General features: G+C 38.6%; 1 protein-coding gene across 4 annotated transcripts in view; it reads right to left on the reverse strand.

Moving 5' to 3' along the window:
- Window positions 1-27,810, reverse strand: part of SH3KBP1 (SH3 domain containing kinase binding protein 1) — a 141,207-nt gene that overhangs the window by 46,500 nt on the left and 66,897 nt on the right. For all 4 annotated transcript variants that reach the window (XM_080356244.1, XM_080356243.1, XM_080356242.1 and 1 more), the window contains 2 exons: window positions 16,804-16,879; window positions 6,135-6,229 (listed from right to left, as the gene is read on the reverse strand). In XM_080356244.1, the coding sequence (XP_080212370.1) occupies window positions 6,135-6,229; window positions 16,804-16,879 (171 nt within the window). The remainder of the gene's footprint in view (window positions 1-6,134; window positions 6,230-16,803; window positions 16,880-27,810) is intronic.

Raw genomic sequence — 27,810 nt, forward strand, 5'->3', positions numbered from 1 at the left:
TAGCTGTCAATCAAGCAAAACCAAAATTACCTGAATGACTATCACGAAATATGACTTCTTCCCTTCTTTTGAAAGAGACAACCTTAAACAACCATACTTCTGCTTTGAAATTTTCTGTTTTCTTGGCCAATTAGCTTTATTTTTAACAATGCCAAATATTATCACACCTTTTTTTTAATCATAGAGTGAAAAATACTGAAGATTTCATCTTAATATGGAAGAATGAGTGATACTATTTACATATTTGCTCATACTGAAAGAAAACCTGGAAGTCTTCTAATTCCTCTACATATTTCTGTAACCAAGGGCTGCAAAATATGCATGTGCTGTTTGTAATTAAAAGCGTACAGAAAAATCTAGCAATGAAGAAAAACCCCACAGAAACAAATGCAGGTAACAGACAGGTTTCTACCCTAATGACACCACAACCTACAGAAATGTTCAATTAAGTATCAGTTAGTGTGTTCCTCTAGCACATCATCCAGTTCCCGCTCCTTCCCCTGCTCATGGCCTCAACTCACTGGCAAGATTTCTGTATGTTGCACTTACTATTGTAATTTCATCCCTTTAGGAGCCTCCTGCATCCGTTAGAGCAGCTGTTTTCCTTCACAGCCCTACCCAGCTGAGTTCACCTTGGCAATAGCTCAGCTAAAGAAAGTGTTCTGGACAATTACCTCTTGCACCAGGATGAGCATTTAAAGATGTCATAAGAGAGAAAAAGAGGAGAATTGTTCTGGTGAAAGGCCCATACTTGGGTAACTGTCTATAAATAGAGTGAGGGTGAAATTAAGGGCCTAACAACTACTTTAAGAATTGGAAAATACTAAGCACTTCGCATAAGGACAGATTCCACACTCTACCATGGACAAACACACAGAGCAGTTACTGCAAAAGTGTAACGTGACATTATGAAAGAGACTATCAAGACTGAATCTCACTTCATTGTTTCATTTTGCCCTTCTACTTGCCTGTACTTAACTTGTCTGTCTTATCAGTTGATTGCATGTGCTTTGGGGCAGGGAGTCACTAACTGCACAGCATTTTGAACCACAAAACTTGCAAATCTCATAGTAAACTAAATTATTAACAATAATAGCAAAAGCAACTACTATCTCCGCAAAACCTGATTGGCATTATGTTTATTTTTAGAAGCTACGTTTATGGTTCTTTTTTTCCCCAACACAGAATTAAACACTACAAAACAGATTGCCATTAAATATCTGGATTATCATTAAATATCTAGACCAGATAATTTGTCATGTAAGTTCTTCGCTAGTGACAGGCATTAGTCTGTTGTGTCTTTCATGATGCCAATGCATCAGCTTTCCCAGTACTATTTGTAAAGCATCAGCAAGATTTTGGGAGGCCGTACACCACTGTCACTTTCTTTTCCACCTCATTAATCCTTCAGACAGTTCTGATGAATCCACAAGGAGGTTGGACACCCTCTGTGACACTTGCATCCTCATGAAAGCTCTTTTGCAAAATCAGAAAGGACCCCCTGTTATGTTCATCCATCACTTCAGTGCAACATGCTCTTACTCTAATGCCAGTACTCCTCTGTTAGCCTGCAGCAGGAGAAGAAAGGCTTTGCAGTTCAGTCAGATGGAGCCTGAGGGACAGCCAGGTTGGATATGCAGAGCAAGGCACAAGACTATCGTTCCAGCTAATATATTGACACCTATTAATTCCAACTTCTTGTAAATTCAAATTTAGCAGAACTGCCACTGACATTGCTCTCCACTATTCCTACTCCGATAATAAGGGTTGAGGTGAGGATACTCCTCTATTACTGTCAGCTTTTCAAATTTGCAATGATTTTTGAAGTAGTTAATTTTATTTATCCAGACCATTTTCATTCCTGGAAACGAAGTGGTCTTTATGGCCTAAAGCTCAGGTAGACTGATGCATTGCAATGAGATCTTTCACACTCTTGCAGTAAAACTGCTTTCAAATGAGTGCACAGCTGCCAGTATGTGCTTGATGTATTTGCTTTGAAATTACTACACTATTACCATTGATTCCTCACGCAAGTCATTTTCTGTATGCCAGTGAAATCCCGCAGGATCCTATGCATTTTGTCAGAATTTATTAGAGCTACTAAGAAATTTGTAGTGTTTGCATAAAGAGTCTTTATTAATTCCAGAAAGTAGCCTACAGTAGCCATGTCTAAAAGTGCTGGAACAAAAAATTCTAAAATATTCTCTAGATGACAGTCAAAAATATTATGTGAATCTTCTGTTGCTTGAAAGTGACTCTATTTTACTATAAATACAATCTCCAAAATCAATATATGAGCACGATAAAACACCTGTTTGCCACTCTCTTGCAGCCGCATAATGCAGTCACTACCAGTGTTCTTATCCTTACCCAAAAGCTGTCAGAAAGATTTTCAAGACACTAAAAATTGCCTAAGGAACACAAATGTTTGACATTACAAACAATAACCAACATGGTCAGTATCATGGCTTCTTGTCATTTATATATTTTCTGTTTATGAATGTATCTTATCATCAAATTGCACAACAATCACCTTAACTGTACAAGTAAAATTACTGTATTTTGCTTTTTGTTCTCTTTCTTCCAGAGGTGTATTTTTCTTAGACCTCTTTTGCAAAGCAAAGGTACCATGTCTACTGTTTTATTGCCTTGAAGATCGAGTTTTTACCTTCCTTTACAATTCTGAGCAGTATTTTCTGGTCATTTATCTTTAAGTATTTTTCATGAAGGAATTAAAGGACTATCCTTTATCCACTTTAATTTCCAGTGATTAATAAATAAAACCTTTTCAATGTATCTAACAAGGATATTTGCATCACTGGAGAAAAGGAGGAGAGAAAAACCTTTTCCAGAAATTTTTGGAACACATTTATGGGAAGTTAGTTTCTGCTTTTCTTCTAGTCTTTTCAGTAAATTTTAACCTGAGAAAAGAACTGTTACTACCATATGTTTGGACTCTATCTCATCGTGTATCGTTATGATTTAGAGCTATGCAGTTCATCAAAAAATGACTCAATATGCTCTTTCATCTGCAATTATTTTCAGCTATCATTGTTTTATAATGCCATCCTTCCCCTTTTATCTCTCAAAATACATATCATTCTGACCAGTAAATGATTAGCCTCCACTGACTCACTCAGTGTTAAACTAAAATTTATCAGCACATTCTCCAAGTGACTACGGAGGTCACTTATGATTCAGCAAATATTTTCAAAGTATTCTTTGACTATTGCATAAAAAACCTCAGATATTCAAATTCCCTTATCACAGAGACCTAGAGGAGAGGTCTAATCAATTTTTGTTTCAAGATCTCAACATCCAACAAAACAGAGTGAGAACTTGAAACAGATTCTCCAAAGACCATGACCAAAACAACAAAAAAATTGCTTTCTTCTTGATATTAGATACATATTTGATGAACTTGACAAAGGAACTTTTATATCTAATTTAGATGAAAAAAAAAGAGAGAGAAATCTAATATAATCTTATCTCTTTTATCTTCAGGAGCACTGTTAAAATGGTGATTTTGAATTCTGCTTTTACTGATACCACTCCTTTGTAATTCTTTCCACAAAATAAAGTTTTAGCATTTTAAGATTAATACAGACTAACAGCTTTCTCACACACATATTCTCAGGTGTGCATGCACAAATACACAGGCTGTCCTAGTAACTTACCATTTAGCTCATTTAAGTCATTCCCATTCCTCTGAGCACCTATCAAGTGAGATCTCATCTGCAGGCTTTTAAGATTCTTGTAATGCATTTTGCGTTATTTTTCTTTCCCATTCTTGTGTGACTCACTCATTACTTCAGTCACTTTCACACATTCTCACTAATGCTGTTGTTTTCAATTAAATGCAAATTCAGTACAAGCTAAAATTGTGAGTCTTCAATATTCCTATAGATCTGGCTGTGAAAACAGATTAGCCTAGTGAGGGGCTTTTCATACTGAGAATTCATATCACTTTTTAGTGATTTCGACAAAATGTATTATTTTACGTTAATACATCTGTGGTTGTAGGAAGCAGTACAACACCCATCTCTTTCTTTAAAAGTAACAATCTTCCCTCCTTGGGTCTAGATAATTGGGAAGAATAAATTTTGTCTAATGCTCTGTAGCACCGAAAGTAAACCCTGCAAAACAATTTCTTGCAAAGAGATTAAAAGAAATTCTGTAATCTGATAGCAAAGCAAAATTATGGTAATAGTTTCTGAAGTACTCCATATGTTTCTATTTAATTCCTCTTAGTCAGTACAGACCACCAGCTGGTTTTGGAAAGGACTCTAAGCACAGTGATTTGAATTCCAGGTAAAAGGCAAATCTCTAGGAGAAGCCATCAGTGGGCAGAAAGGTAAGGCTGACTTCATTATTGCTGATTGAAAGAAAAATTACAATACACAGCTGCTTAAGAAGATTCAGACGAAAATGAAATTACTAAATTCCACGGTAGAGCATGGAGGAGTCCCCACTCTTTTCAGAACTCTACAGTAAGGACCCCGACTCCACATCATTTGAATTTTATTTCTCGAACTATGTGGTAAAAACAGATGAAAAAACGCCACAAGTCTGACTGCAATGAAGTCTGCAAACCACAAAAGGATCTGCAAAGTGACTGCACGTTAAGCACTGGTTCTTCAGGAACTCAGATTAGTTCAAACACAGCACAAAAAGGCAAATGCCAAGCCTTTCTGCATTGAGATTCCTCACTTTCTAGAGGCACGGTTTTATGTAACTGTTCATAGACATGTGACATACCACAGGAAAAAAAGAAGAAAACTGAATAAAATGTCTGCAGTGCTTTGATACCATCAGGCTGGAGAGTAGAAGGACAGGCAGAAATACTAGAGAATAGAGTGACAAACTTCTCTCTGCATCGTTGGGAAAACTGATCAATTCAATCAAATCACCAGTTCAGTAACTATAAAAGACAAATAACCTTCCACTGTGGGAGCAGAGGCAGCAGGAAGAAGAAAATGAGAAAAGGCAAGAAGAACAGAGCTCCACCTGGAGACATGTACACAATTTATTTTTAAATTTGTGGCTTCTCTTCCTACTAAATGTCTGATTATTTTTCCTTGGTTACATGTATATTCTTCAGGACAAAGAAGATGCCCTCTAGGACTGCATATGGCTTAGCACACAGCAAACACTGCCACAGAAGTACTTCCCAAGGTTTTGGGTTTTTTCTGCCCCAGTGCCAAATTGCTTGAAACTTATCAATTACAGAATTCTTTTTTTTACTTTCATATAAACACAAACAACAAAAGCACTATTGTGCACATCATTACAATTTACCTCCATCATGCCAAATCCACAGCCTTTTCTACTTTGTAGCTTTTTTTTCCCCAAATACTTATGTCCGGTAGTCAAAAACATTTAAACAAACTGTAAAGTCTTTAAATAAGAGGAGGAAATTAAGTGCACCTAAACTATAATCCATTCTTTGTAGCGCATAGCTCTTCTAAAGTAAAACCAACTGTTTACTCACCATCTTACTGTATCATTTTTTTGACATTTAGTATAAATCTTGGCACTGGCTTTTCATTTCTGATCTTGAATCATTTCAAGTAATTTTAAATAAAAGAGCACAGATCTAAAATTATTTAATTTATTTTCTGTATTATCATCTTGTTCTGCTTTACCATAGTGTTAAGCATGGCTATATTTTAAATGTGTTTAGTTCATTAAGCTAATTTAGGCACTGTAATTCCATCTAACCCAAAAAATCTAATTCACAATTCCTATAAGAAAGATAACTCACACACCTAACAGAGATGTTTGAACCTGCTGCTGCCTTGAGTCTTCCAGTTCATGCTCTAGGTTTTTATGTTTTAACAGGGATCAGTTTGCAATTTATGTAGATCTGTCAGCAGATTCAAATTAAAATTAATTGTCTAAACTTGTAGACTAAAGTTTGCTGTTCTTCACTTAACATTATTGAGATAAGGCTTAAAAGCACAAGAGGAAGGGAGATGTAGGGTTTTCTGAAGCCTATGTACTGTTTCATTGTCAAACTATCATTGTTTTAGGAAGGACATCATCAAAGGCACAAATAGGGATTTGACGGCAATTGAATTATGTGTATTTTTAAAAATGGATCCCTGCTTATAGGAGAAAAATATTGCTTTTACCTTACTGATAAGTGTGACGACATCACCTTCTCGGATTGTGAGTTCATCATCATTCTGTGCTTCATATGGAAATATCACCTTGCAATACTCCTTGGCTGAAAGGAAGAACATCCAATGTGATAAATTATCACTTTATAACAACTGCTTATCCAAGGGTGAAAATCTTCCTAAAACGTTCCACAAGTGTCTCTTTCATTTTCTTGCCATCTTTCTCTTTCCATTTTAGACCTTCATAAACAGCATGAAATATTTAGAAAACTGCACACTGACGAGCATTCCCACACACGTCATCCAGGGACTTGGCTCTGTAGCCCCAGAACCATTATCTCAAATGAAAGTGCTCCAGACGGCAACCTGCCACAAACCATTTCTCTTAGAGTTAGTCTGTATCTGACACTTGCTTCAATAGTTCCACTGGTATGGCCTTCCACCAGATCACATAAATTGGAAGCACAAAGGACCCAGTAGGTTGACATAGCTTATCTATCTCCTGGTGTGTAAGAAAGCAGATATTTCTGCATCTGTGAAGATGATAAAATAATAAATAATTCATTGATAGGTGTAAAGATTTATGGTTGGACTCAGTCTTAAAGGTCTTTTTCAACCTAAGTGACTCTATGATTCTATACCTAAACTTTCTGTACACTTACACTTACCATAGAAGTTTTGAGTATCAGCATAAAGTTTCCTCTTCCCTTTTCCCTTTACTGCCTATAAATAAGGGCATCATCTCAACTTTCATCTGGAAAATACAGGAGCCAGCACTTCTACTCAGAAATCGTAAAAGCAGTTGTCATGAAAAGAAGTTATTTGCAAGATGTTGCTGTGCAACAGACAAGTATGTCAATGTGCCTTACAAATAAAAAGGGAATATGTATTCCAGCTGTTAAATAATGTATAAAAGCATGTGATATTCTAAGACAGCAGATGTAAAAAGACCAAAGAAACACACAGAGAAACTATTGGACCCTTTGTAGAAGGGCATGTGACTTTTAAGAACTGTTCACCTCATTTAAATGTCTCTATTTCAATAACCTCTACCTCTAGTCAACTGTCATATTCGATGTAGAGAAACAGGTAGTTGCAGGCCACAGAAATCAATATCCATTTGAACCAACAGGACCAATTTCTTTATACTTACTGTAAAGAGAACCTGCACGATCACACTTATGGGTATGTATGTGAGGCTCCACTGGAGGGCTGCTGGCTGTAAATACAGTCAGCCTGAGAACTGAAACACGACTAATGGGGAAGAGGAAAGCTCTTCTCCAGTTCACACACTGCTACTCAGAAATAGCATGAATTTTATGTGGCACTGGTTCAAGTAAACAAGAATTTCTTAGGCTTCACAGATTTATTTTCCTGAATACAAAACTTTAAATTTGCCCATGATTGTTAGCACTAGGTTTTCTGGCCCTGCCCTGTACTGGGTCTGGATGGGATGGATTTAATTTCCTTCACAGCAGCAAGCAGGGTGATGTATTTTGGATGTGTGACAAAACCAGCACTGATAACACACCAGTGTTTTGGCTACTGCTAAGTAGTATCCTTGCAGCATCAAGGCCTTCTCGTTTTCACCACACTGCCCCTCTGCAAGTAGGCCGGGGTGGGCAAGAACTTGGGAGGAGACACAGCTGGAATGGCTGACCCAAGCTGAGCAAAGGGATATTCCAGTCATGTAACCTCCTGCTCAACAATCAAAAAGGGTGAACTTGGAGGGTGTTGGTCAGGGAGGCAGCCACTGCTTGGAGACTGGCTGGGCACTGGTCTGCTTGTGGTAGGTGGTGAATGATTGCCTTTGGGTCACCTATTTTTTTCCTCTTTCATTCACTTATTAAACTTATTAAACTGTCTTTATCCATGAGTTTTCTTGCTTTTGCTCCCCGCTGTTCTCTCCCCTACAGGGGAGCAAGTGGCTGGGTGAAGATTAGCGGCTGGCTGGAGTCAACCCACCATAGCCCCTCTGATGTCTCTGAATAAACAAGAGTCAGATGAAGACAACAAACATGATATTTGAAAAAGAAATATGAGCAAGGAAAAAAATAAGCTTCTGTCACAGTTTCTGAGAGCAGGGAACACTGTAAAATAAATATTTGGTAACACTGTCAAACGACTGGGCATGTGAGAACCACCATGTCACAACTAAGATTTCATGCAACAAAAGGGGTTTCTAACTGCTAGTTTCTGGAGAAAGGATTTGGATTTGTCTTCATGGATCCAGCTAGGATGTTTCACCTCCTCACTATCTTGTAGTCAAGAAAGTATAATAACATTTAATGTAAAAGCTGGTGGAAAGTTGACATATACTGACTTAGATCAGGTGCAGAGCAGCGTATAAGAGAAAAATGAGATTCACCACACTTTTACACTTCAGTGTGTATGCTTCTTTAAATAGTTTCTTTTTTCCTATTCTGAGAGTACCTGCATCCTGAAAAACAGCTTTGCTGAATAATAGATTCAATGTAATGTACAGAGGTGATGTAGATAGAATACCATACTAAGGAAGCTGACTGCTGCATATTCATGGAAGTCTCTGGTTACTGGAAACAGACTTAACAACTCTTTTTTGGATACTGAACAGAAGCCAGGCTAGGTTGTCAGAGGCAAACACCACCTAGGCCCAAGGAGGATCATTCCTGAGTATCAATTCTCAAGTGCATAAATTGCTCCTCCATTCACTGTGTTATCTATACACTGTATAATCCAAAGATTAGATAGAAAGCCAAACATAACACACAGCTAATCAACAGAGAACAACAGCCACTATACCACAGTAACAGTACTATTCTGACAGGATGCCAGTGGTGCAACTCTCACCCAAGGCATGGATGAATCCCACATGTTTCAGGTTAAAAAATGATTTGAACAGCAAGTGTCTCCATGGGGTTTGTGTCTCTCGAGTCCTATAACAGGCAATCCTCCCTCAGCTCCCCTTTGCTATATGAAGACTGTAAATCTGAATAATCCTTCAAGATGAAGACCTTTACAAACTAGGGTGGAAAGAAGGTTGTGAAAAAGTCAGTATATAACCAGAAAAATGCTCTCTTTCACTTTTTTTTAAAATATTTTCCTATGAAAGTATATGTCAATGTGGATCTCACAGTAAGTGGCTGTCAAAAACAGCAAGACTTTAACCAAAGAATTCATAGTCTTTCACACACAGCAAATGGCTACGCATCTTTGCCTTCTAGTTTTGATGTCAAGAATTCTGTTCTCCCCTGAGCTGTTCACCGTCCCTACTATGCTCTTTTTTTTTTTTTTTTTAATATCCAGATAGCAGAGAAACATGGAATTTAATTACAGAAAAATGCCAAAAAAGCAGATCCTAAGCTCAGCCAAATACTGATGAAGTTCATAAAAGGCAAGGAGACAGTCTTGTGAGAGGCACCAGAGGAAGCTGGGGGAGGCTCACGGCTGCCCCATGCACTGAAGGTTGGCACAAGAACAGAGAGTGAAGGCACTACTGTGGAAAAAATACATGGTGTATGTACAGTGGAAGTCTGGACTCCTTGAGTGTGATTTGCACTGACATACACTAAGTCAATATATTCCCCTTCCTAACAAGGGTCCTGTGGATCACGCTGCAACAGAGCTAGGTCTCGACAACACGAATGGGTTTGGAACAATATAAGTGACTGGACAAAGTCAGCTTTCAAACTTCTCCTAAAGGAATGGTAGATGAACGTGATAAAAGTAAGTAAAAGCAAAGCCAATAGGACTCAAAATAATACAAACCTTTAAAATCAGATGAATAAAAGCAGAGAAGAATCTAATACATTATGTCGCCTTGGTACTAAAATTGTCATTTTTCAGCAGAGCGTGATACTGCAAGAGGATATGGAAGAATTTAATTTCAATAGATATGTTTAAGTAGGAAGGAAGAAAAGATAAAAGAAAATACTACTTTCAGACACAGCACTGAGAGACCAACTGGAACTCGCTGAATGTGGGGTTTTTCCAAGTGGGAAAAAAACCAAACCAAACAAACAAAAAAAACCAGACACCAAAAAAACTAAAGGTCAAAATAATATATTCTATTACAAGTGTGGTAAATAGACAAGCCAAATTAAAGCTTCAAACTAAGATGACAATACTAAGTATCCCTCAATTGCAGGTGATAAATCTTATTTTTATATTTGACATCTAATGCTGGGTTTAAAGATGGTTCTTCAATAAGATGGTTCTTCTATAAGCCTCTCTTTTTTCCTCTGACCTATAGACATTTAAAAAAAATACCTGCTAATAAACCCCCAACAGCAGACATCTTGGAACCAGTAAGGGAGGAGAAAAGATGATACTGATGAGCTTTTCAGTCTTCATGTATTAATTCAACAATAATTTACCCTGGCAGATCACTCAGTCTCTCCCTGAAATCTCAGAGCTCCTCTCAAGCAAAGGAGAACAACCTGCCATGGGCAATGGGCATTGCTCAGTGAACTGAGCGAGCAGACAAACCTTACTACACATTTTACAACTCAACAGCCGGGATCTAACGCAGAGTGTTCAGCTTTGGCCCAACATATTCTGAACTGAGAGAGCTTGGGCTAGGTATAATCCCATTTGAAAATGTGTGCCTTGTCTACATCCAAGGGCAACCACCTCAAGGGTATGTGTGGTTATGATGGATCTTTTTGCAATCCCCACAGAAAACCCATATGCTCTGAAGTGCCGGCACACCAACACACGCAGCATAGGGAATAAACAAGAAGAATTAGAGATCTGTGTGCAGTTGCAGGGCCATAACCTCATTGCAATTATAGAGACATGGTGGGACAGCTCACATGACTAGAATATTGTCATGGAAGGCTATGTACTTTTTAGGAAAGACAGACCAGCAAGACAAAGTGGAGGAGTTGCACGTTATATGAGAGAGCAGCTCGAATGTCTTGAACTCTGTCGGGGGCAGGGGGGTGGGAGCGGGGATGAAGAATGAGTTGAGTCCTTATGGGTAAAAATTAAGGGACAGGTTAACAAGGGGGACACCGTTGTGGGTGTTTACTACAGGCCACCGGAGCAGGAAGAGGAGGTTGATGAGGCTTTCTGCAAAGAGTTGAAAGTAGTCTCATGATCATATGACCTCGTTCTCATGGGAGACTTCGATCACCCTGACATCTGCTGGGAAGACAACACAGTTAAGCACACACAGTCCTGGAGGTTCCTATAAATCACTTATGATAACTTCTTGACATAGGTGGTGGAAGAGCCTACAAGGAGAGATGTGCTGCTTGACCTTGTTCTAACAAACCAAGATGAACTGGTTGGAGATGTGAGGGTTGGGTGCAGTCTTGGCTGCAACTACCATGAGACGGTGGAGTTGAGGATCTTGTGTGAAGGAATTTTCCAAGGTATTTCCAAGCTGTGAAGCAGGGCAATAAGTGGGACTAATCCTATAGACTTCAGCAGAGCGAACTTTGGCCTCTTCAAGGTCCTGCTTGGAAGAATCCCATGGGATAGGGCTCTAGAAGGTAGTGGGAGGTCCAAGAGAGCTAGCTTATATTCAAACACCACTTCCTCCAAGCTCAAGACTGATGCATCCTTACCAGCAAGAAATCAAGTAAAGGGAGTAGGAGGCCAGCATGGATGAGTAAGAAGCTTCTGCCAAAACGCAGGTGGAAGGATGTTTATGTAATGTGGTAAAAGAGACAGGCCACCTGGGAGGAATACAAGACGGCTGTTAGAGTATGCAGGGATGCAGCAGGGAAGGCCAAGCTCCACTTGGAATTAAATCTGGACAGAGATGTCAAGGACAACAAGAAGGGCTTCTTCAAGTACATCAGCAGCAAAAGGAAGATTAGGGAAAATTAAGGTCTGCTCCTGAATGAGGTGGGTGCCCTCGTGACAGATGATACAGAGAAGGCAGTTACTGAATGCCTTTCTTGCTTCCATCTTTACTGCTAAGACTGGCCATCAGGAATCCCAGACCCTGGAGGTAAAAGAGAAAGTCTGGAGAAAGGAAGACTTTCCCTTGGTTGAGGAGGATCAGGTTAGAGATCGTTTAGGCAAACTGGAATTACTGAAGGGAGTCTAGTAGTGGGCTACAAAGATGATCATGGTTCTGAAGCATCTTTCTTATAGGGAAAGACAGAGGAAGCTGAGTCTGTTCAGTCTGGAGAAGAGAAGGCTGAGAGGGGATCTCATCAATGTTTATAAATATCTCAGGGGTGGGTGGCAAGAGGATGGGGCCAGACTGTTTTCAGTGGTGCCCAGTGACAGGATGAGGGGCAACGGGCACAGACTGAAGCACAGGAGGTTCCATCCGAATATGAGGAGAAACTTCTTTACTCTGAGGGTGCCAGAGCACTGGAACAGGCTGCCCAGAGAGGTTGTGGAGTCTCCTTCTCTGGAGACATTCAAAATCCTCCTGGTCACATTCCTGTGCAATCTGCTCTGGGTGAACCTCCTTTAGCAGGTCAGGTAGACTAGATGATCTCCAGAGGTTCCTTCCAACCACAACCATTCTGTGATCCTGTGATTTTTGAACGGTACTGACCCAACTAGGCTAGGTACAATGACAATACAACAATAAGCATCTTCTCTGCCCATGTCCCTTCTAGTTCTGTCCTTTGGAAACAAAGCCATTGCTGCCTGCCCTGACAGAATCCAAGGCCACAGGGTGACATGCAATTCCCCTTCTCAGCATCATCCTTGTACGTCAGAAGCTGGAAGAAGAAGCAGCAGCCAAGAACTAGATATTCATCTCAAGTGGGCTGTCACTGCCCACATTTAATTGAGGAAAAAAAATCTCAGGACCATCCTAAACACTATGAATGGGCAATCCTCTAAAAAGAACAGGATTTTTTACGGGGACAGTTAACATGCATGTCCATTCAGCACCTTATGTCCCACAGTCTGTCCCGAGTTCAAAACGTGGTTTATATAATACAGTCTCAAGCCCGCCCAAAAAATCATTGCCTCTAAGAGGAAAAACAATAGCAAGAGATAACATAGCAAGAGATAACATTCCTACAGAATACAGCTGCTGCATTACCTAGGCCATTGCAAGCACTATATTTCACCCACAGAATTCAGTGGCTCAATGAGTATTTATAATTGCAGTATAAAGCACTGACGTCAACATACAGACCTTCCATAAGACTTGGGGTCCTGCAGTACTGTAGCAGGTAAATTCATTTGTTTATACTTTGAGAGATTGGTTAAATATTATACTGCTCAAACTAGAACTGAGTAAATTCCATTTACTGTACCAGTGGACCCTGTTCACTTCAAAAGCATGCCTCTTCTATTTGTTCTCCTGCCAGGCCCTTAGAATGAGCTGTGACATTCAAGACAGCAGTCCACAGACAAACATACCTTCAAGTTTAAATTTCACAGGAGACAGCGACTCTGGAATTTGCTCTTCCTCTTAGGCCACAATGACACAGTTTCCTCCTCTTATCTCTGCTGCTGCTTCCTTGTTGTGAATCAAGAACTGTTCCACCCCATGGCAAGATTTCCTCCATCTCAGGTAAGCTAACCACTGGGCTGGATTCACCCTTACAACTTTTCAGAAATTGATTATTTATTTTTATTTTAGTAAAACAACCAAAAAACCCCTGTATAGTTGATTTTTAAGGCTTAAATATTTCCCCCTGATTAAGCCTAACTCATACTCCAATCAATAGGAACACTAACAGTAATACTAAGTAAGAAAACAAGCAGCTTCCTCTCTTTAAATATTGCTCATAACATGTGTCTGAAATAGAATAAAATGTACAAAATCTAGTGAAAAATTACATCATTACCAAAAATACAAATCAGATTAAAAAAATCCAAACACTGCACTCAGCAGAATTTGGTGTTACTATTAATCGCTACACTCAAGACTCATAAATGGATCGCACTAGTAAATATTTTCACAGAACTTCAAGAGATGCAAACTGTTGAAACATCACCTCACCAAACAAAAAATAGAAACAGAACTAATTAGAGCCCCATTCATCCAGATTCAGCTACTCCTTATACCTTCTACCATCATGCAAAAAGATAAGTTGCTTGCTAGGATTTTGGTATTCCTGTGCAATAGGTTAACACGAATTGTAAATAGTCAGTGAGTGGAGTAATCAAATGAAGTGCTGGAGTTAATGCATTCTGTGACTTTACTGGTTTGTTGTCTGCTTACACTCATTTTTGCAATCTCAGTAATCTGCAATAGTTGTCTCAGACATTGTAGATATTTTTGCTTTGCTGAATTTTAGAATCCAACAGAGCTACTTAAAAATGTATATATATTTGCTACAATATTGCCTTTCCACCACAAGCCACTTAAACTAAAAGCAATCTACTTCATAGAAAAAAAACAATGTCTCACCCCAGAGATAGAATTATAAACACACACGCATGCATATGCCATCCCAGCTATGTAAAAGAGATGGAAATTCAACAGCAGAATAATTCCCCTTGAAGTCTAGGCACCCACAAACCTAAATTAAACAGCTCTCCCCTCTTCTCTTCAAAGATGCATTCTTTCATTCCTAAAAGGTTACTGATGTTTTCCAAGGGACCACTCTAACTCTGTAAGGATTTGTGCTTTCACTGTGCTCCCTCTTTGAGCAAAAGTCCTCATTGGCCCTGAAGAGTCACCTGTTTGTCCCCCAAATTCTTAAGCCAATTTTTAATGGAGATGTTGAGAGATGCACCTATAGAACATACTGCTCTGTCACTTGCTCCGACCAACTCATCTCATTGCAGAACTTAGGTCATTTTGCATACACTAACAGCAAATGGTGAGCACATCAAGTGTCTTGCTGCAAATCACTGCTCTATCACGTAAGAAAAGCTATAAGAAAAAAGCAGACTCAAATCAAGATGTGGGAAGAGTCAGTAACCATCACTTCATGCTGAAGCCCCTGTGGCCAGAGAGAAAAGATGCTACTGCTCCCTGTTTCCTCTCTCAGCAGGTTCTTTTACAGTGCAACTGAACTTTTTTTATCCATTTGAGACTAAGGAATAACAGCATCAGTCACAGAAAGGAATGAGTGAAACATGAAAAATTGTAATATTCTTCTACGACCATAATTTCTCTCATGCTTGCAGCATACATCTCCACCAGTAATCTCAAGGGAATGTAAATCACATATCCAAAAGCTTCCCCTCCATACTGAGTTGAATTTATGGATCTTCTGTTTCTTGCTGCTTCTTTGGAGAATAGCGCATTATCTGTTTTATTCAGCAATTTAAGACTCCAAGGAAGACCGGGATTCTACCATCCTCGGCAAAAGTGAAAGCAGCTGAGGTGCAAGGTGGAATGATACTTCTATGCTGAACACTACAATTAGAACATTCATCAGTTCTCTGAGTCTGCAAACTTCCTTGGATTCAATGCATTTTCAAGCTTGGTCATGGCAGGTTTTTAGAAGAAAAAAAAAATGGAGAAATGACAAACAGTGATAGACCATAGTCCTATGCCAGAGTCAGATTATATTCATCTTGTCTGATTATCAGACATTAACTGCTAGTACTGCAGGGAGGAAAGTCCAGGGGGCCACCCTTTCTGATGGCACCTGCACTCAGACCAGCTTAACCTGCTCAAGCTGCAGGCTGGGAAAGGTAATTACAAACCACAATGGTTCAGGAGCCCTGCTCTACACTACCAATTTGCACATTTTTCAGTATTTCAAGTTCTCTCTTCCTCAGGGCAAGATCTCTCGCAGTACTTCCCGTTAACAGCCTGGTGACACAAGGGGAACAAGGTAAGAGGATGCAGCAAGCCAATTAGTGTGAGGCACCTAATGGACAATAACCCACTAAAAGCTGTTTTAAACTGCTTTTGCAACTCTGGTAAAGAGGCAAAACAGGTCACAACCATATACTTTCCTCAGACAGCCCCTGCTCTGCTGCTCCAGATGTTTCCCTTCCTATGTCTATATGTGTTCCAGTTCTGAGACAAAATGTTATCTGCTGACTACCTAAAAGGATAAACACATCAGAGAAGAACTGCACCAGACTTAAAAACCTCAACACTTTATATTATACTCAGTTTCTTTTCTAAGGCATGGTTGTGTTTTCTGCCTTGTTATTATTTTCTTCCAGAATCCATAACATTTACTTGTAACTTTACATAAATAAAATAAAAATATGGAGAATATATATCTGTAAGTTATTTGTATTGTATATATCTGTAAGCTATTAATAGCTACATTTGCCTTCCTAGAACAGCACTGAGATCTGCCTAAAAGATTTAATTATTGCTTTTTGTTTACTAAGCATTGAAATGACAAAACCAGAACTGAAGTTCTTGGACACTTCATTTCCCATACAAACTATACCACCCACACAGATTATTGCTGCCATATAAAAAGAGGAAAAAAACAAGGGCACTTTTTCTATGGTCTACCTACAAGTTACAGCCTGAAGTTAAATCTTATTCAACTCTGATTAATTCCAAAGGACCCTCAAGGCTGAAAGATGATCATATAATTTAATTTGATTTTTGGTGGCAGAAAACTCAAGGTAGGATTACCGGAGCAAAAACAATTCAGGGGATTCTGTGAAACAAAGCATTCTGTCTACATACTGCCTACTCAAAGTTTATCTTAAATATATATATCTGCATTGTCGCTTTTCATATATAGAGGACACTCTTTCAACCAAAACCGGAGAAAAGTGTTCAGCTTGGTTTTAAGAGGTTTAATAGCACAAAGTGCAAAGAAGAAAAAACTATGAAACCTACTTTTTGTTCTGCTGTCCACTTCTATTTTTGTTGGCTCCTGAGTTGCTGTGGCTGGAGGTAATTTCTTCCCAACACTCTGAAAAAAAAGTAATTATTCTCCTTTAAAATTTGCAGGTTCAGTTAAAAGTTGGATAACATAAAAATTGTACCAGAAATACAAAATACAGGAGTAGAAAAAGTACACTAAAGAAACAGAGGCAAGTTAAACTACATTTAGGTTTGTCTGTGGGGTTTTTGTTACCTTTTTTAAAATTATAAAGAATTCATAAAAATTTGATCTTCAAATTTTCCGTTCAGAAAAATGTTTACTAATGTTTTTAAACATTAACTGCTTAACACAGTTTCAGGGAAGACTCACAGAAGCTTCATTGGTGCACTGCATATGTGACGAAATTACTTAAGGAAAGGTGCCATTCAGTACGAAAAGTAAAACTGAAACAAGAGTGAGGGAGAAAAACCTTTGAGTTCTCTCCATACAAAGAGCATCCATTTCAGTAATTTTAGACAGAGTGTGATTTTAAAGTTGACAACACCTCTATCAATGGTTTCCATTTTTGTTTATTTTTAGCAAAAATAACTTACTGAGGAGTACTGCAATAAGCAATAATCAGCTTCAGACAGGTAAGCTGAAAGAACAGTAAACAAACACTATCTGCCCCCAACAAAATAAAATAAAATTGGTGACATTCGTCTTTTTGTATCTTCACCAACAACTATATTCATGCTATCCCGTCTCTCACTCAGCTTTTCTCCCTATCAAGAAAGCTGTCTAGTTGAGGACATAAGTGTAATTATTACTTGTTTATACAGATACATAGAGTACTCAAAAATCCTAGCTGTAGTTGCAACATCCTTTGCTGGTAAGGTATGCATAAACATCACAAAAACTCCTCCATACTCCAGCGACCTTCTGAGTAAAAGCTAAGAGACAAGAGACCCAAAATTTACTCTTGAAGGCACTGAGGACCTCTTGGGAACCACAAGGAAGACACTGGTCAATATGAGAAGCAATAGGAGTACAGCACATCAAGTAGTTAAAAAATTTCAAGGTGTATAAAGAACATGAAGAATCATTTTGTACACTAACTGTGTCAAGATTTTTCTAGGAAAAGGAGTAAAATAGACACACAGGGATTTTAGGCAGGCAAAAGAGCTTCTCTGGAAGAGAAGTTTTGAGAGATGTGCACAAGACAGTGATCCAATTTGTGTTGACATGTAGGACAAACTATGAATTGCAATACCCTAAGTGTCCCGTTGCAACTTAACTTGCAGATGGCAGCAGAAACAACTGACCTTCTGATGAGCTTGCAACTCTACCTACAATCCAGAGTTTGTGAACTGCTTAGGAAGCAACAAAACTCTACAAAACCTCTCAACTTCTTTGCCAAGATGGGAATGAGAGACAAGAAGTGTCTGAAGCAGTGATTAGGGACGTAACAGAAAAAGAGGAGATGGCAGACTCCTGCAAATCAGGAGAGGACAAAACTAAGAAAAGAGCATGACCTGGCTGTGCTGAAGAAGCTTAAAGTCAAAAAGGATGACAATGAAGAGTTGACTCTGAGATGTAGCTGGAAAGCAGTGAAAATTGTACTGGAATAGACGTAATGAAGAATGTGATGCTACTGGGCATTCACAGACATAAAAGCACCGAATGCCTTCAAGATGAAAGTAAGACTGGGAAGACAGCCTTTGGTTCAGAGGCAAACAGAGCAGTTCAAGATAACTGCACATTTTGGTACATGCTTGTTCATGATCAAACCTTTATTTGCAGTTCAGCTTCATAAAATAGTCTGGAAAATGATCAGAGCACATACTCTAAACTGCACTGCCATTTAACTCAGAAAGGAATGTTTACTAAAGGAATAACAAACATTTAATTTAGGGGAGTTTTTCTTTTTTAAAAAATGCAATTGTTATTCAAGAACAATTAATTAAAGGAAAGCATTTGGTAATTGCTTTATCATACATGAATCATTGATCTTATGCCATGAAACCAAAACTCAGATAAACTCGCAACAAGCTAAAATTTAACAAGGTAAATACCACAGCAAAAGGAAAGGAGGAAGAAACCAGTGCATCCCAGTGGTAGGGGATGCTGCAATGTAATTTCTTCATTTCTAGAAGCAGAGTAATTGTAAGAGCAATGCTTGAAAACTCTCCAACTGTTTACATCACACGTACTCCCATACTGGTCAAATATTTACCAAATTTACTACTGGCTAGGAGAAGCAGGCAAACCAAACTTAAGTCCTTGCTGATCAAACACACATCTCCATGACACAGACTTTTCTTCTCAGGGTTTAGTTACTATAGGGTATTTTGGTCTCTCCTCCAGTTGAACGCTGAGCATAATTTATCAAAATCTTTTTCGCTTCTAAAAAACAAAACATGGCAGCAAAGAACACTTTAATTGGGTTGAAATGAATTTTCAATATAATTCTTCCTCCTCTTCTGTTCTTCCTTCATGTAAGAAGGTCATTATATTTCAGAAAAAAAAATGTACTCCAAGCCCTTCTAAACACACTGCAAAATACTGATATACAACTCCAGTTTTCGCATTATTTAGTCTTCCTTATTCCTATCTATGAGGCTCAACATTCCCAAGAAGCAAGCAGATCTTACCCCTTCAGGGCACAGGCACAAAACAAGATTTAGAATTTGAAGGACTTTTTGGGCATCTAGACACTCCAAATCCAAGAGCAGGATCCTCAACTTTGCCAGGCATCCCATGATATCTCCCAGGATGAACCCTCTATCTCCATTTACCTAACTCCATGATTTTGTCAATAATGTTTGTAATAAAAACTCACACACAGCATGAACCAGAAGGCCCATAATGACCCCGTCTCAGCAGTGCCCTAATCACCAGGCTGCGAAGACAAGTGAAGTTCTTCATTTTCTCTCTAGTTCCGTATATCTTCAGTTCTCAGCTGTAGAATGGTTTCAGCACCAGCAAAAATGGCAGCGTATTTCCCTCGCCTTTGTATCTCTATCCTGGTGGTTCAGAGACACTCCTGAAGAGTACCATTTCAGATTCCTTCTATCCTACTCCAGTATGCTGATTACCAGAAATCTCACCTCTAAATGTTGGCAGCCAGCCTTGTTTCACTTACGTTACTCCATAGATCTCACTCTAACTTGCTTAGTCTTGTCACACAAGAAATGTGGTGGAAACAGGGTTCAGATTTCCTGACTCCAAGCCTAGGTTGACTCCGAACACACAACAGAACATATCAACAGAGCAGGCAGAATCTTGATCCCACTATTTCTGCAAGGCATGTATAATTGGATTATTTAGCTGTCAGACACAAATCCCCCTAATCGCTTCACAAGTGAATCCAAAAGATGAAAGGGGATGAAGTGCCCTCTTGCTGCAGAAATAGCTGATAAAAGTATGAATAATGACCATGATTTGGTGTATAGATATTCAGAGAGATAAGACAGATTTAAGAGCAACCTGCCAGTCTTAATGCTTGGTTTTATGAAGCCAACGGAAGGACAGCCTAGCACTAAACAACAGGTTCCATTAGCAGAAGAGGCCTTGATGGCCTCCAGTTTCATAAACTGGAAATCCCAGTCTCTGCAGACCAGTTTCCTCTGATACTGAATTAACAATGATTACAAAAGTGCCTGAGGTGGCACACAAAGTCGTGTGAATGAGGTCACAATACAATCTAAACAGTCTCATTTCCTTTCATTTATGTATTTTGGCTCAACAGCAATCTCTAACAGCAGAGAGCAACACAAGAGAATCAGAGCACATAATGAGCAGCATACAAGTGAGATTTTCTCACTTGAGGGCACTCGGGCCTTTCCCCACAACTATTCAACCCTGACCAGAGGAAGAAAAGTAGACCTGTGATCAAGTTTCCTCCTTCAGGATGTTTTAAAAATATATTTCAGGGTTTTCTGTTGTTATTGAAAACTGACTTGTCTATTTACTTTTGTTATTCAGATTGTGTGTCTCTAGAACATTTCATCTCAAAATTCAAATGGAATTGTCACTTGTCCACCAGCTATGTCTATATAGAAGATTTTGCTATGCTTCTTTGCAACAAAGGAACATACTTCTCCTTTGACTCTCCATTAACAAATATAAGGCTCTCCAAGCAACAGCTTATTTACTCAGGAATAAGTAGGAAAAAAAAAAAAAAATTAGCCAGCATGAGTATTTATTCTGGAAAAAGTATTGAAGTCTACACTAGATAAAATATTTTGAAACTGCTACTTGAAATGTAACTCCTTGAAGATATTCTTAAGGAATACATCAGACATTAAAGAATTCATAAAAATCGGCTGTATGAGCTGGAAGCACTCATGTGTTTAAGCTTAATATAGTTTATCAGTTTGAATAGTGAAAATACAACAATATGCACTGATGTTTTATACAGGAGAGGAAAAGAGAGTTATGTATGCTGAGAACTTTTAGAATTACAGAAAATCTCAGTGATTAGGTCAGGGGAAAAATGTGCCCTGTTTCTTTGACCACAATACTTCCTTTTAACATTCAACTGCTATTTTAGAATGTTGTTTATATGCATGAGAAATTTTGTCTATAGGTTACGTGCAAATCTGAGGCTCCTATTACTGACAATATAAAAGTTGTATCCTTCAATGTATTTTTAACAGTCCATTTTGTAACTGAGAATATTTTTTCACAAAGAAGCAGAAATGGTCACTATATTGTTCCAGTTCTGGATGAACAGCAGCATAAACAAGCTTCTCACTGACTATGTATAATGCTGGTGTTGTGAAGGGGGAGCCAAATTAACTTCTATTTTGCTAATATGCTTTAAGTGCTTCAGGAACTTCATCAAGTCCTTTATTCATCCTACCTGATCTAAGCTAAATTTTTAAAAAATTGGAAGAGCCTCAATATAAAAAACCCAAAGGTTTTCAGATGTCAAAATGCCCTTACTCTGTCAGAGATAAAATAAAAGAACCGTCCAGAATTTCAATTTTTCCCATGATACCAACATCCAGCTCCACATAAAGTACTTTCTGTGACAGCGTGATCAAGTATTGTTGTCCTGGGGTTTCCCAAAAGGACAGAGTTAACAGTTCTCTTAAAGGGTTACTGCATGGCACTTCAAAGAGGGTAACGGCAATTTTAAGAAACCTTTTCAGAGAAAAAAATTCTTTAGGGAAAGTGTGATTAAGCACTTACCTCACATTTGAATGCCTCGGTAATGTAAAATAGCTTATAGCTTCTTCATCTGTACCTACCTTCCACCCCCCTGTGCTTTGGTGGAAATACCATCCATATGCTTCTGAACCGCAATAATAATTATTTTTTAATACCAACTAGATATTATATCTGCCCAGTGCACACCCAGCTAATATAGAGAGCCTCAGCTGCCCAAGCTGCACACATTTCTAACACTGCCTAAGAGAACGTTCCAGCCGCAACACAGAGTAATTTCCTTAAAACTAGGTTAGGTGAATGAATGGGCCAGGAAACAAGTGTTCATCAAATCCTCGAATACAACCAGACTGTTGCAAGCACAGGCAAGTAAAATCCTTTTTTATTCTCCTGCCCCTAGTTTACTCTAAGTATGAGCAGAGAGAGAGGATACCTCATAACTGGTGTCTCAAAGGTGTCTCATAATTCACTTGCTATGAGCAAGAGACAGGAAACAGCCTGGTCACCACCTAAGCCCACCCAAAGATGGCCATGTCCCCAGGGAGCCACCCTTGGCCGTGGATTCCTGCCACCACTCCTCCTCTCGGCCGTGGCATTAGCACGTCTCTGTGGGGAGAGGAAGGAATTAATCCATGTAAAAAAGTATTGCAGAGGGTAAGGAAGACCAAAATAGAGTTTTAATGTTATCTGCTTCACTAAACAGCTGCACAAACATTTGGGTAGAACTGTGGCAGGAAAATTTATGGTCATAGGGATAAGGTGGAACTCTAAGGTGCAGTGCTTCTTTATATCAGCTTAAGCTCACCAGGAAAGCATGGTGAGCATGGCACAGTGTGCTGTAACAGATCCTGGAGCCAGCACGTCACATTTTGACTATGCTCAGGGCAACCCAAGGAAAGGCTGCAGTACTGCTGACCTTTACATCATTCAAAAGACAAAATATGAATGACACTCAAGTACTCAGCTCTACATACCAGATGATACTCCCATGAAGAATGGGTGCCCTGACCACAGGATCAGCTATGGCACACACTCACAGAAACTTTTTAGCTGGATGTTTGGCAAATATTTCACAGAATTCAGACAACAAAGCAATTAACGTATTTTTAAATTTCATACTATAGTTTATTTTCCCATAGTCAAGCTATATAATATTCTACAGGACAATCTGAAAATAAGGCATTTTCACATAGTCCATATTCCAGCACACTTAAGTGCAGTTTTTCCAGCTGATGTCTATACTAGATGACTTTTGGACTTGGATGAACATAGGCCTTCTGAATTACAGCATATCTTTGTAAAGAAATATATCATTTTTTTCCTTTTGAGAAAGATTTTACCCATGAAAGTTTTTACCCTTCTAGAGCAAGATTGCAAACCCCTGTATTTAGGTGCTGCAAAGGGCATATGAACTGCTGGCACCTTAATCCTCTCTGTCTAGACAAAATCAGCAAATCTCTAAATAACAGATGTCCCTTCAAATAAAATCCTGGTCTTACAAAGCAAAAGAGCAAAGCTTTCATCCCATCGGAACTCCTTGAAAATGAACATCATTTCAGCCATCAGCATGACTCTTACCACAATTAACAAGTTTGGACAAAGCAGACAAGTTGTCTGAAGTCAACAGTGAAAAGGTGAAGGCCCTGTAACTGTTCACGAACATCAGTACTCTGGGAAAAGGCCACTACGCCAGCACTGCTCTAGAGGAAAGCAATGTTCAAGTAGTCAGCAAGGAAATCCTGCTTGAATGTTAAAGGATTTGGGAATTAGGGTGATGCACAGAAAAACTAAAGGTATCTCGGGGAAAAATGTTTCTTGGTGTTCACACAGAAACATAGGTTTTTACCAAATACAAAGGTTATTTCTTGAATGCAAAAGAAAAAGGGGGGTAAGGGGATAATGACACAAAAATAGTATGCCAGTCTAAAGCCTACTACAATACTCTAATTCTCATTCCAGAGAATGGTAAATAGGTTGTAATTACTTTACACCATAGTTGGTTCACTTGGTGCCCTAGAAATAGAGTGCTGAATGTCAGAGCATCTTACAGCTGCTGTATCTGTCATCCACTGTGATGGCACTGGAATCCAAGCAGACAAGCAAGTAAACAAAGCAAAGGAAACAGCACAGAGGTCTCCAAAACAGAGAAATTTTAGAACAAAATCTGATTTTGCGGAGGCTTTGTTTTCCAGTTCATCACAGATGCTTATTCTTCTTATGTAATTCCTTTTTACAGTTGAAAAAAAAAGAAGTAACTCTACCTGTTATAATCGTTTAACGTCCTTAAACTACATCAAGCCTAAGAACAATTGCACTGATTATTTAAGGACCAGTCACATTTGATTTTATTAAAAACTATTTTATTTTTCAAAATAACTGTAACTTCTAAAATTTTTAATGCAGGAAGTTACTGGTGCTTTACTTAATAAGATCAAAAAGTATTTGGAAACCAAATACAAAGACAACCTATAAAATCACTTACTGGGACAGAAAATAAATTATTTATGTGGTTCTGAATGTTCAAGACAAAATAAGACCACGGTGAAGGTATGACATACAGCAGAAAGGGAAGGGATAAAGGAAGACTGGGACAATTTAATCAATTTATGTCCACATTCCTTGATGGCTCAGAGTTTGTTACTCCTTCACATTTTATTTGATAACAACAATTAAATGTCTATAAAAAATCCACTATCTTTATACAGAAACAATGGACTTTGAAACACATAGCTGTTAATATTTTGGAAAGAAATAAGGAGCAATGGAAAGAGCTATCAAAATATATCCAACATCTAGATCATTGTGTGCAGTTCTCACCGCATTTCCCCTTCCTTACACATAACCCACCTCAGTCCCTAAAGAAACTGGAAAAGACAGGAAGTCACCAAGAATGATCAAACTTATGGAACACATTTCTCATCCTGGAAAAAATACGTCTATGAAAACCAGGAGTGGTACTGAGAAGGCAGTTAGGGAGGACTCCCTCATTATCTCTTCCAATAATAAGAATTAAGGACTATTAGACTAAATTAGCAGGTACCACATTCAAAACAAACAAAGGGAGGGAACTCCTTTCCACAGCGTGTGATCCAGCTGAGTGGAACGCCTTCACAGGCGTTATAGATGCCAAAATGTTACATGCAATGAAAAGGTGACTACTTGACTTGATGAAGAAAAAAAATCCACTAGGGTTATTAAACGCAAAGTTCAAAATGACTAGAGGCTGTGAAGACACTGCAGGAATTTCTCTGTACGTTTACCCTGCTCTTACACTCTTCCCTAGGCTTCCAGTATTGACCTCTGTTTGGAGGCATGATACCAGCTCCGGCACAATTCTGATCTCAACTACAGATGTCTCGTGACCTTCAGATTCCCTGGAAATCTCATTGTTGAACATACGGAAATGGAATATTGAATACGGTTCACTTTGGATAGTAAATTTAAATAAAGCAAGGTGACAAAAAAACAAAGTGATAACACAAGGGAAACTTCAAAAGATTACTCCAACTTTTCTCTCCCACCAAACATTATCAAACAAACTTTATGTTTTTCAGCTAAAAAGAAAACAGAACCGTAGGGAGAACAAAGATATATGGAGAAAATAATTAGAAAAGTCTTCAAAATTATAAAGCAATAACTCTTACAGGTTAATTTAAGTCCTCTGGTTTATAAGCCACTACAGAAGTTTTCAATGGAGAAAATGCTTTATGGCATGTAAGTCTGTTTTCCTAGGCCCTCTTTTGTAGTTCTCAAAGAAGCAGAGAAAACCACTGTGAGTCTAAAAGATTATAAAAAGGAAACACAGGATTGACAGTCAGCTACTGTAATGAAAAAGACAAAGCTGCTGTACAGAAATACACATTGACATTTCCTGTTTAGCCACCTCAAACTTCTGACCTGCAAGATGGACTACATCTACCACAACACTATCAGTGAAGCGCTGGGAACAACTTACCGACCTCCTGAATAGATTTGACTCTGTCAAGCAGCCGGAAAAGGCTTGAACAGTCTCTGACTTTCTCTGAGAAAGTGCTATAGACTTAAGATGTCTTCAGATGCACAGTGTTTCAATATTTCAGTGTATGAATCCACACTGTGCCCTCAGTAATGGTACTGATGTTTATGCTGAGCTGTAACTGTTTATATCCTCCATGTTCATGTAATTTATATTTTTGCATTAAAAGGAGAGTTCCAAACCTTCATAATGGGAAAGACATTTAATTAGAGGGACTGTTTCACTAACTCCTAACTTCCCATTTACAACTACAAAACATCTCTTCAGTGCTTTCAGAACTGCTTAAATGGAAAATCACTTGAATTCTTGTTTGCAGCTGCCGAGCTCCATTACGAAATGACCTGAGCCAGCACCAAATGTCCAATCCAGCTATCCATGTGCTAAAACTACCAGGTGTTTCGCTGATCACCAGAAGTCTACAAACCACAGATGAAGAGTATCTTCATTAGCGTTATGCAAGTCACCAGAGAAATATGTGCTACTTCAAATAATGGTCAAAGAAATAAGTAGGTAAAATATACAATGCAAATTTTTTATTTTAACTTCTTGGATGGAAAAGGAGGTAGGAAAAAATCATGAATGAATATGAATATGAACAGTGAAATGTCATTTTCATTAAAACTCTGGGTAGCTTGGAGAGCAGAAGAGTGCACATTTTGCTTTTTACATCAATGTTCTCCACAGTTAAATCTGTTCAACCAACAGTTGAGTTCAGACTCTAAAGCTTTGTAACTTGGTATTTTGGCAAGTTCTTAAAATTTCAAATTACGGGCAGGGAGGGCAGTGGAGAGGCTTTTTTTCTACCGATATGGCTTGATGTGCTGGAGATAGACCTATGTGTCTTAATTCATATGCTTTATAACACATTTCTGTAAAATTTGGAATCATGACATTTGATGCTGTCAGGCTGTCAGTTTCAAGTCATTAATGAACTAAAAATCTGCCTTCCAAAAAGGTTAATGGTGAGAAAGTTAATGTAAGAGTTTAGATTATGTAGATGCTGCTGAAACAAATGGAGCAAGACATATTAGAATCACTGATGAGGAAAAACACTTTAGTAAATGAAATTAAAAAAAAAAAAAAGGCAAATGCAGAATGAAAGCCACACAGCAGTCTCTCCCAACTACGTCATCTCAAAGCACTGAAAGGACGCACTTCTAAATGAGTTATATGAACACACTCATTTTCTTTCTTCCTAAAACTACAGATCTGCAATGATAGAGGGTGATTTTGTAAAGATAGTAAGTATTTTTTGGAGCAGATAAGTCTTCTTTCTTCCCTGCTTTATTTTTTGTTTTCCCGTTTCACTGAGTGTGGCTCACACAAATGTAAAAGATCATGTCCCCTCGCACCCTTCACCATGAATTTTACCATTTTCAGGCTGCAGTTCACAATTAATTCCTATCTCTTCTAGGAAAAATCCTTTAGCCAGTCTGCAGTGAGTCAATGAAATTCCTTCCTACTCTCCCAGGAGAACTGTGCCTGTCCAGATTGCTGTTGGTAACTGGCACGATCCAGATTGTACCATCCAGCTTAGAAACTGCTGTTATGAAACCTCCCTCTTTTGGGAAATTAGTGAACCTTACAACCGCTACATGGATCGCCAATTCCTTTTGCAGCAGTAAAGAGCGCTGTGCAGCTACTTTAATCTCTTGAAAAAAAATAGTCTAGGAAAACAATAAGCAGGGAATGGCTCTTCTCTAATATCTTTGTTTTTAAAGTGGCAATGATACTTCTTTGCTCTTTTGTGAAATTTACGATGCTGACAACAAACTGCCAAGTAGGTGTCCAATTATATTTTTCAAATTCAATGATTAAAAAAAAAGACTAAACCCATACTGTCATGGAG

Source organism: Nesoenas mayeri (genome assembly GCF_963082525.1).
Source record: "Nesoenas mayeri genome assembly, chromosome: 1".
NCBI lineage: Eukaryota > Metazoa > Chordata > Aves > Columbiformes > Columbidae > Nesoenas > Nesoenas mayeri.